The sequence below is a fragment of the Coenobita brevimanus genome, chromosome 11 (assembly GCF_032717465.1).
Source record: "Coenobita brevimanus isolate Jiangsu-jjx chromosome 11, ASM3271746v2, whole genome shotgun sequence".
Lineage (NCBI taxonomy): Eukaryota > Metazoa > Arthropoda > Malacostraca > Decapoda > Coenobitidae > Coenobita > Coenobita brevimanus.
The window spans coordinates 711,265-723,047 of record NC_136964.1 but is presented as its reverse complement, the minus strand read 5'-3'; the positions used below and the strand labels follow the sequence as shown (position 1 = coordinate 723,047).

At 42.6% G+C, this 11,783-nt stretch overlaps 1 protein-coding gene across 1 annotated transcript in view; it reads left to right on the top strand.

Annotated features, from left to right (window-relative positions):
* Positions 1-759: 759 nt before the first annotated feature.
* Positions 760-11,783, top strand: part of LOC145411402 (putative neural-cadherin 2) — a 104,280-nt gene continuing 93,256 nt past the window's right edge. The window contains exons 1-3 of the mRNA XM_080281444.1: positions 760-772; positions 1,672-1,695; positions 2,997-3,125. Coding sequence (XP_080137570.1) covers positions 760-772; positions 1,672-1,695; positions 2,997-3,125 — 166 coding nt within the window. The remainder of the gene's footprint in view (positions 773-1,671; positions 1,696-2,996; positions 3,126-11,783) is intronic.

The following is an 11,783-nucleotide window of genomic DNA, read 5'->3' as shown; positions in this document are numbered from 1 at the left end:
ATCCACACCACAGTGGGAATTACAGCATATTATTTGATAATTCATTGTTGCATTTTTTTCATTATTTATTTATATATTTATTTATTACGAAAGTGTGTCATTCTGTACGAGTTTTGGACTCACTTTCAGAAAGTGCAAATTCATTTTCTCTATGACGTCAGGTTTCTAAAAAAAATAATAGTACTTAATAATTACATGAATAATATACTCGTATCAACTGAGTTACGGAACCTGCGGCACCTAGACAACCATAATATTAAGTACTATATAAGTTTAATCCTCTGCATTTGTATAACATTTTTATCAGTTTCATTTCGGTTCATGTAGAGTATTCCTTACTGGTTTTCATGTTTTTGGTGTGAGCGATTCATGTTCCGGGACTAGGCAGCCATCACACTGACATCCCCTTGCACTTGGTATCGTTGCACCGTAGTGGCAGTATCTTGCTGCAAGGGCTCACGTTGGTCCTATTTTCCTCGGCTATCAGAAAAAACATTTTAGCCAAGAATTCAGAAAGTGCAGTTTCACCTACTTTCGACATCCCGGATCATGAAAACTGACACTGAGTGTCTGAACTAGCTGCATGTAATCTGAAGCTAGAATATTTCTCCCCCATTTTTTTTTTTTTTTCTTTTTTAGCATGCGCAAAATGCCAACCAAGCCTTCTGTTTTTCATTATTTTCTTTATTTTGCTTTTAAAACCTGAGTCTTGGAAAAGGTAAGGGGTGTAACCTCACAAAAGTGCCAGCTTTTAGTACCATGTCTCTTACGCGTACTGTGGGAACTGATGCTCGGGATAATGTTTAGCAATATCCAGCTCAACCCTGCATCATCTTTGAACATGCTTGGGGTTTCATTCACTCGGGACTTATCTTGGAAAGATCATATTGCATCTCTTGTAAAAATCTGCTTCCAAGAGATTAGGTGTGCTAAGCCGACTCCGTACCTTCTTTACTCCTGTACAGTTGTTGACTTTATACACGGGCTTTATTCGCCCCTGTGTTGAGTGGGGTCAAAGGCTTTTCGTCTCATCAACTCTCCTTCTCTTACTGGGTCCCTTCAACCTCTGTCTCTTCGCCGCACTGTTGCATCTTTATCTCTTTTCTATCGCTACTTCAATGGTCACTGCTCCTCTGAACTGTCTGCTTGCATCCCTCCACCTCTACGATGGGCGCGCAGCACCCTTGTAGCAACAAACTCTCATCCCTTGTCTGTCCAACTTTCTAATGCAAGAGATAATCATTATTCCTAGTCCTTCATTTATGCAGCAGGTCAACTCTGGAACTGTCTCCCTCTGTCTGTATTTCCTACTTCCTATGATCTCCAGTCTTTCAAACGCAGTGTGTCCAGGCATCTCGAAATGAACGGATCTTGAATTTGGTTCTCTTTAGTATTGTTTTTGTTTTTTTCTTGGTAGGAACGGTTTGCGGGCCTCTGGCCTTTGGTTCCTTCTTTCTTGCATTAAAAAAAATTAACTGTTCAACCAGCATTCTTGAGAGCTTTAATTAAATTAAATTCTTCGAAAGTCTTAAATTATTATGTAGAGGAGTTATGTGTACATTATTCGTCTCGGCTAAAGGAATTGCTTTATCATTTTCACTTCCTGGCATTAAATGCAGTGTAGACGGTCAGTTTGTCATTATATATTTTCTATCTGTGCGGCTGTCTCAGCGGCAGAAAATGCCTCGATACTTGGTGTAGCCACCGTGAGAGCGAAGCAAAGGTGCTGTAATATTTAGACCAACCCATATCTTCAAATGACTCAAACACAGGTATTGTGAGCAACAGAAGCTCCACTATACAGCAATACTGCCTGCAAGCTGCTTTATGCAGAATGAATGAGCAGTCATCAGTAATCTGTCCTGTGTGGCATTCCCATAGCTTCAAACAACTCTGTTATCAGTGAAGAAAGTGGCTACACTCTCAGATCAAACATCAGGGATGTATAATGTATAAAAAATATTTTACGTATGTAATTAATATTTTATATACACCATATATATATATATATATATATATATATATATATATATATATATATATATATATATATATATATATATATATATATATATATATATATATATATATATATATATATATATATATATATATATATATATATATATATATATATATATATATAATATGTGTGTGTGTGTGTGTGTGTGTGTGTGTGTGTGTTTTCAGATCAAGCTATATTTCTTGAAGTATATATTTTGGTGCTGACCTCATTTTTTCTTTTTTTCACATATCGTGTAGGTTTTGAGAGACGAAAATTTTCCATTAAAAAAATCTTCATAGTGAAACGCTATTTTTTGAAACGTAAATATCTATATTACAAAACCTGGACGTGAGGGGAAAAAAAGTAAGAATATGTATGAAATCAGGATACAAAATGGAGTTACATCAAGGGAAAGAATGATGTTCCCCAGCGTAATATCAGTCTTTTCTTATCCTTCAGCAGAGGAACGAGGGATAACATTCAGGTATCGGTGTGAGCTCTTACCCCTTAATGTGTTTACCCGTCCAGAGGTCTCGGCGAATGTGATACGGTTTTGTCTGCCCGTCTGTGTCCTCCCATATATTTGAAATTCGATGACGTGTCTCAATCTTAGTTTTGTTCTATGTAAAGAAACAAAAATGGTCTCTCTCTCTCTCTCTCTCTCTCTCTCTCTCTCTCTCTCTCTTTATATAGATTGGTTAGGGTGGGTCAATGGTAGACTGCCTGACTCAAGACTGAAGGGTCGACAGTTAGCGCCCTGCCCGGGTAGCTGCCCTGCTGGTAGAAGTAGCACTCTCCCGTCACCCAGCGGGGTTATATGAGCGGTCAAGGTCTTACTCGGGGAATTCATATCATCATTTCTCTTTCCTCTTTGTCCTCCTCCTTCTCCTCCTCCTCCTCCTCATCATCATCATCATTATCATCACCATCACCCAGCCTTTCATGTGCCTGCAAGCGTGCCTGCTAACCCGTGTCTGTCTGCCTCCCTCAGCGACGCGCCTGGTGTCTGAGTCAGGCGGGCCTCTGGTGGAGTTCTCTAAGCCTCGCTACTGCGCCGTGCTCTCTGAAGACTCACAACTCGCCTCCACCGTCCTCGCCGTCTCTGCCACACACTCCAGAGGTCAGTCACACAAACGGCTTCTCCATTTCAGTCGGTATAATCCCTGCCTCCACAATTGCCCCCTTATATATACTCCTTTACATACACTGCGTCCATTGTAGCGTACCACTCAGCGTTTTCATTCTATTCATACTCATTCATTTCTTCATGCTTATTCATCTCTTCATTCTCGTTCATCTCTTCATACTCATTCATCTCTCCACTGGTCATGAATCACTTTGTCAAGCCACACTAGTTAATGCTGACACACACACACACACACACACACACACACACACACACACACACACACACACACACACACCTCTGGGTAATTAGTTCCAGAATAAACACACATGCCTACACCTAATGACCAGATCAGCTCACATCACTCAAGCCACTCACTCACACACTAACTCGCCCCCTCTCACTACACTGCATTTCCCTGTACTATGACGAGTGTTGTAAACTATCGATAATATACAGACTACACTCTACTTTTGAGTGTATTAACCTGTTCATTACTTTAGACAATTTTCAAACTACATAATGTCGCCTATTGGTAGTCAGCATAGAGTAAATTAAGATATACTTGTAGTGGATGAGTAACTAGAGATGATTTTTAACCTCTTGATTATGGTTTGGCCATGTGGAGAGGATGGAGAGTGAGAGACTGACGAGGAGAGTGTATGTGAGTGAGGTGGAGGGGGAGAGAGGGAGGGGAAGACAAAGGATGAGATGGAGGGATGGAGTGGAGAGGTATATGAGGGAGGAGGGTGTGAATTGGGAGCAGGGCAGTGAAATGGCGGGGGGGGGGAGGACAGGGTTACGTGAAGGCGATTTGTTTGTGGCCACCCCGTATAAGGGATTAAGGCGTCTGGCAACAGATAGATAGATAGATTATGAAAAATGTCATTCTAAATATAATCCTCTAATGGTATCCTGAATAAAATGAAGCTGATGTCGTGGTACTGAAAGGGTAATTGTTGTCATATGCGGTGGAAAAAAATCTATCCTTTGCACCATCCACACAAACAGATAATTTATAGACTGAGTCCTTACAATAAAGAGTTCATTTATGGTAAGACCGAGCTATCTATCTATTTATCTATCTATTTACAATCCGACGCCCTATGCCCGCAATGGGTGGCCGCAGACAAAACGCCTCCAAGTCCCTCTGTCACCCACCATTTGACTGCCTTCCCCCAAACTCACTCCCCGAGAGCTAGATATAATTTCTCAGGCTGAAAGGTATACATAAGGGGCTGAATTGGCTCTGTATTCATTCCCAAGTACTTTCCCACCCACACAAAAATAGTTAATTCTTCATTTGCAGTGACTTCCATTTATTACATTTGTGGTGTATTGTGCTGCTCTCTCTCTCTCTCTCTCTCTCTCTATCTATCTATCTGTGTGTGTGTGTGTGTGTGTGTGTGTGTGTGTGTGTGTGTGTGTGAACAATTTATATTAAAAAATCACTTGGCAAAATGCATATAAAACGTTATTATCTAAGACCAATCTATATGGTAGGGATCACAGTAAGGTGAGAATAAAAGACTTAAGTGTTAAATGAAATGAATGTCAAGGTTTCAGGGAGATGCTGAAGATCAGAGTCACCTGGCAAAATCAATTTAATTCTCTCTGGCCCGATTTAGACCATTTTTATTTTTGGGGGGTCAGGATTATTTTTTTCTTTTTTATTTGCGGGGGGAGGGGGGGTCAGAATTTTGATCAAAGCTGTGACGACGGGGATTCGATTTTGAGTGGAATCCGTCAAAGTTCAAGGTCACAGGGCGTGGTATTGTTCAGTCCCTTACCTTAATATCACACAGGGATGAAGGAAGGACTGCGTGGGCCATGGATGAAAGAGTTTTTGTTTTGAGGATAATAGGTGATTATTCGAGGACACCAGACAGCAGGTCAAGTAAGACATTTTGATCTGATTGTAGCCAAAGTTAGTGGGACGAAAAAATACCAGACAAAAGAGAAGTAAATAGGTTTTGATAAAATGGCTCGAAGGTCAAGGGCAAAGTCAGATTTTCGGCCCATAGACCAGTTAGTGGGCGCGGGTGTTCCGATGTGCGAGTGCTTCACCTCGTTCATTATAATATTCATGTGTTAGCGGGGTGTTCCGTAGCACTTAATTAGCCATCTCGTTGACCTTTCTGTAAAGTATAAAGTAGCTCGTGTGGCAGTAAGTCATTTATTTGTCTCGGCATTCTGATCATCATCTTGACTAACACCAGTAGATACCGACCACCAACTTCACAGCCAATCAAGCAGTGCATCTGGCGGTCACTGTAATGAATGCGAGCTTCAGTGGTGCTGCGATGTCTCTGTCAGTTACATATTACACTGGAACCCGAGTAATGCAACAAGACTCACATCAACCCAACCCGCCCAGTCTCACCCAGTTAGGCCTCATCAAGCTTCACTATGTATCACACCACCCAGTCTCACCTCTCCTTACCTCGTGCAGCTTCACCCCGCCTCACAACACCCCACCTTACCCCATATAGACTGACCCCAGCCAACCCCATCCAGCCTCACCCTATCCCACCTTACACCATCTAACCTCGTTCAAGCTGACCCCGTGTCACGGGGTTTTTATACTATCACGGTGTTTTTATAAATAAATGGTTAAATGTTATTTAAATTGATAATAATATTCAATAATACTGAAGAGCAGAGACAATGATTGTCTTGCCACATCAAGCAACGATTACTTTACGCTGACTTTCTACGATTCTCTAAGATCGAGAATTTATAAACTTTCTCAACAGTACACAGCAGAGACTAATTACTCACAATTGCTGAATTACTGTACTGTTAGCCTCTGGAGAAAGTTACTTCACCCCTGACAATAAATAACTAATACTAATAATAATAACATCAGGTTCTTGCTGATGCATTAACTCCTGGCACAACGGATTTTAAGTTAATACAACAAGACTGGTCTAAGTACCAGTTATGAAAGCAAACGTTTATGCCAGCTAGAAGCTATATGGAAAATAAGCTTAATTTGGATTAAATGAAACAAGATTTTACTTTACATTGAGCTCAAGAAAGGAACTGTTAAATTTATTGATTACAAAAAAAATAAATTTAACGTTACAATTCAAATCAAATTAATGAGATGCACTCACTCACTCACACAAAAGCTAAATACTTACTCCTAGGAAAAAACACCTTAACTAAACTCTTAAAACTAGGATTATACAAAAAAGAAATACCGGTCGATGAATGCTATGTATCACCCAAATCTAGGATGGGAGTCTGGGGGCTGTGTCAAGCGGAGTCTGGGTACTAGCTGACCTCTCTCTACTCTCACTTCTGTAGCACAGGACCTCTCTCCGTCACAGCAAACACTCGACTGAATTCAAATAATGCATAGGCAGAATGCACAAGCCACCGGAAGAAGGCGTGGCTAACGGTTGAGGAGAGCAGGGGCGAACAATAAAGAAACAATTGTATCGCTCAGTAGAGCACTTAGTGACGTGCATTAAATCGGTCACTTTTAAACAGTGACGAATGTTTTTGAAAAGTATACCCCGAAATGGAGGGAGAAACGGTTAGCTGAGCGATACACAGTGAGTTTTCCACTAATAGTTCGTGGCTTCTCACAAAACGGAAATGTCGCGAATTGATTCGTGACATTACGCCCCTACAAAATTAAATTTTTTCCTTATGGGAAAAAATTTGTGATATATATATATATATATATATATATATATATATATATATATATGTATACATCCTAAGTCATTCACACAAGATTCACACTGTGGTGTGTGTGCTATCCTGCTACAGGAGAAAGTCGCAGTCGCCAGTGAGCGAAAAAAAACTCGTATTTACGTTAATAGAAGCAAACTTGAGGGAAAAACTCCGTGACGACGGTGAAAATCCTGTACTCAGGTCAAACTGAGCGAAAATTCGCTACATTTACACTGACAACTAATTGTTGTGTAGCGTGGTGTATGTAATACACGGTGTAGGTGTGACAGTTGTAGTGTAACTGTACCTACGTGTAAAATGACATAGTAAATAACAACATGGCGATGACGAAGGCAGAGGAGAAGAGGTGGCAGCGTGCGGCAGACGATCAGCTGGTCCGCACAGCAAAACTGCTACACCCATTGCTGAACCTGCAAAACCAATTGAGGTGGAGCATCAAAAGTGTCAATGAGACAAAATTCTTATTAAGTTACAATTACTCTCTCTGCCTAGCAATCAGTACATGCTACGAAAAGTACGCTCTGGCTGAAAAATACGAGTGACAGCCTAAGCTTCGTACATTCGAGGTTGCCATTAATTATAGCACACGATTATGTCAGCAAGTTGAGAATCCCTGTGCAACTTGGGTCTTCCATAGCCTCAAGTCGCCTCTGCGGAGTTCTCACTTCCCCCTTAACCTACAATACAATACTTATATTAGTATCGGGGAGCTGAGAATCCTTGTGCAAACTTGGGTCTTCCATAGCCTCAAGTCGCCTTTACGGAGTTCTCACTTCCCCCTTATCCTACAGTAGCCTACTTATATTAGTATCAGGAAGCTGAGAATCCTTGTGCAAACTTGGGTCTTCCATAGCCTCAAGTCGCCTCTGCGGAGTTCTCTCTCAAACTTCCCCCTTAACCTACAGTACTTCTATTAGTACCGGGAAGCTGAGAATCCTTATGCAAACTTGGGTCTTCCATAGCCTCAAGTCGCCTCTCAACTTCCCCCTTAACCCACGGTACATAATATGTATGTACAGGCCCTGGACATAATGTGTCCTGTGGGGCCAATGGGCGAGACGTCAGGTCTGCACCCACTTCACCACTACCCTGTCTCTCAACTGACTCAGAGATTACAGGTGTAGTTACAAATGGCACAGGAAGGGCATGTCCCTGATTAGTGGTGATACTTTGGCACACACTGCAAGAACGGACAAAACTATCTATGTCCCGTCCCATCCCTGGCCAGAAAAAGTCAGCTCGGATACGGCCCTGGGTCTTCCTTTTGCCCATGTGACCTCCTGAGGCTGAACAATGACCCCATTGTAACACTGCTTGGCGGTACTTGGCGGGGACGACAAACTGCAGTCGAACCTCGCCCTCGGGTGTTCGTGACTCACGGTAGAGCCGTCCTTGTTTACGAAAGAACTTGGCTCGACCTCCCCGTGAATACTTTATCACTCGACCCTTTTGTTTGTTCCGCACGGTAGCAAGTGTCGGGTCAGAATGTTGTTCTTGCACAACAAGTTGACTACACATCAGATCTTGCGGCGATTCAATGATCACTGGGGTGACACAGTCTGGAGCCTCAGCCATGGCTCGTGTTACCGCAGCAGCCGAAGTCTGAGTAGCGTCATCGGAGCAACTATCCTTGACCCCTTGAATATTGCCTACTATTAAGTCAAATAGAGGCTCTGGCATGACAACTGCAAGTGTCGTACCAGTATAAAATGGAGATGCCACCTGGATACATGCCTCAGGGAACAATCTCACTGATCCATCAATAAGCTTTGCATGGATCTGTCGACCTGTATACTGCTCAGGCCGAACTAAACTCTGCTTAACAGAGCAACCTGAGGAACCATTGTCTCTCAGGACCTTCACAGGGATGTCTCCCACAAACCCTGGCTGAACAAGGAAGGTACTGTCACCTGTGGGAGGGCCTGTGGAGGAAGCAGCTAGCCACTCATGAGGCTGCTGAACTGATGCGGCAAACATTGTGCCTTGAGAATTATAAGGAGATGGAACATTGGCCATCTGTGGAGGGAGGTTCACTGTCACTGTGGGACTAGTGAACTGTGGGGAAGTACCCACACTGGTAGGGACGTGACCACCGTGCTGCTGCTGGGGAATGAAGGCTGCATTCGCTTCCTGCCTCTTTTGAGCTGGTGGTGAAAAAGTTTGTCCCGACGGTCGGTTGCGTGGCTGATACTGCTGCTGGTTGGGGTACTTGTTGTACCTTTTCCACTCAGGTTTCTGAGTGTTTTGCCCCTGGTTCTTCCACTGCGGTTTTGGACCTTGGCCATTACTCTGAGAATGGCCTTGTTGCTGGGATTCAGTCTGAGACGGCTTCCCAGACTTGGCAATATCTTTTCTGCTCCAGGTGTTTTGCTTACGAGCTTGATACCCGTATGCAGTAAAGAATGCGTCAGCCTTCTCTGCCATTTGGCTGGCATCTTTCACCTGGCAGATCTTAAGCTGTGCTATGAGCTCAGCAGGCCACGACCTCTCTAGCTGTGTACGCAGCATAAGGTCAATTATCCCCTCACGCGTGGAAGGAGTTTCATCTTTCTCCATCCACTCATTTAAGTAAGCTGTGAGACGATCAAGGAACTGAACAGCTGTCTCCTTGTCTTGGAGACGAGCTCGCATGAACTGAACTTTGGCGTCGTCTACTGTGAGACCATACGCCTTAATGAGTGCAGCTTTCATCATCTCATATGTGAGATTGTCTCCACGAATTCTGTGGAGAATATCGAGGGCAGGGCCCTCAAATAGGCTAAGAAACTGAAGCCGCTTAGCTGCCTCATCCAGTTGATATAAGTCTGCCATGTCCTCAAAACGAGCTATGTACGGCTCGATTCGCTCGCTTTCCTTGTATGAAGGAAGCTTGATGCGTGGGGTCGCCAGGACATGTGCAGGGAGAACGCTCGTGGAGCTTGGACCAACTGCACCAGACGTGTCTGAAGCCAAGGAATCTCGCTTGAGCTTCAGCACTTCAAGTTCATGTTTTTCGCGTGCCTCACGTTCGGCACGTTCGTGTTCTCGTTGTTCCCGCTCGTATTCCCGTTGTTCCCGCTCACGTTCATGTTGTTCACGCTCGTATTCGCGCTCTTTCTCACGCTGCTCTTGTTCATATGCACGCTCTCTTTCACGTTCCTCACGCTGTTCTCGCTCGTATTCGCGCTGAATCTTATGCTCTTCACGGGCATCATTCTCGCGCTGCTGCTCCTGATTATGCCGTGAGAGTATATACTCTTAAATTTCGGTTGGGTCCGAAAGACCCATATCTTTGGCCTCCTGTAAAAATATGGTGGTAGCCATAGCGCTAATTTATTAAGCAAACCGAAACTGAGTACTGACTGCTTAGCGACGAATACTAATACACACAAGTAAAGAATACAAACACAAGCTAGTGGTGACCAGTCTTATCTAGTTAACTGGCAAAGAATAAATCAAAAATGTAAATGACTGGGAAGACTCAATAATAAACACAATGGGTACGGCGACTTCCCAGGAGCGAATAAAATCGTCTGGCGTTACCAAAAATAAACTAGAGTTAAGTACTCTATGGATTGATAAAGCAAAATTCACTTGCTAAATTAACGGTAAACACCAGTAAACTTGTGTCTATAAACTTTAATGATAAATACCTAAATATGAATGAGTGAGCACTATCTCGTGAATAGCTTTATAGCTAGGAGTTAATATCCTGGAATGAGGTCGCCAATTGTCACGGGGTTTTTATAATATCACTGTGTTTTTTTAAATAAATGGTTAAATGTTATTTAAATTGATAATAATATTCAATAATATTGAAGAGCAGAGACAATGATTGTCTTGCTACATCAAGCAACGATTACTTTACGCTGACTTTCTACGATTCTCTAAGATCGAGAATTTATAAACTTTCTCAACAGTACACAGCAGAGACTAATTACTCACAATTGCTGAATTACTGTACTGTTAGCCTCTGGAGAAAGTTACTTCATCCCTGACAATAAATAACTAATACTAATAATAATAACATCAGGTTCTTGCTGATGCATTAACTCCTGGCACAAAGGATTTTAAGTTAATACAACAAGACTGGTCTAAGTACCAGTTATGAAAGCAAACGTTTATGCCAGCTAGAAGCTATATGGAAAATAAGCTTAATTTGGATTAAATGAAACAAGATTTTACTTTACATTGAGCTCAAGAAAGGAACTGTTAAATTTATTGATTACAAAAAAAATAAATTTAACGTTACAATTCAAATCAAATTAATGAGACGCACTCACTCACTCACACAAAAGCTAAATACTTACGCCTAGGAAAAAACACCTTAACTAAACTCTTAAAACCAGGATTATACAAAAAAGAAATACCGGTCGATGAATGCTATGTATCACCCAAATCTAGGATGGGAGTCTGGGGGCTGTGTCAAGCGGAGTCTGGGTACTAGCTGACCTCTCTCTACTCTCACTTCTGTAGCACAGAACCTCTCTCCGTCACAGCAAACACTCGACTGAATTCAAATAATGCATAGGCAGAATGCACAAGCCACCGGAAGAAGGCGTGGCTAACGGTTGAGGAGAGCAGGGGCGAACAATAAAGAAACAATTGTATCGCTCAGTAGAGCACTTAGTGACGTGCATTAAATCGGTCACTTTTAAACAGTGACGAATGTTTTTGAAAAGTATACCCCGAAATGGAGGGAGAAACGGTTAGCTGAGCGATACACAGTGAGTTTTCTACTAATAGTTCGTGGCTTCTCACAAAACGGAAATGTCGCGAATTGATTCGTGACACCCCGCTGCAACCCACCCAAGCACACACCACCCAACCTAATCCAGACTCACCCCACCCCACCTCACCCAAACCCCACATATCCTTCTTTACCCAGTCCCACCCCGCGTCAGTGCTAAACTTGAGGCAGAGTGATGGTGGATATTTTTTAGCGGAATGAGACTCAGTTCGCGT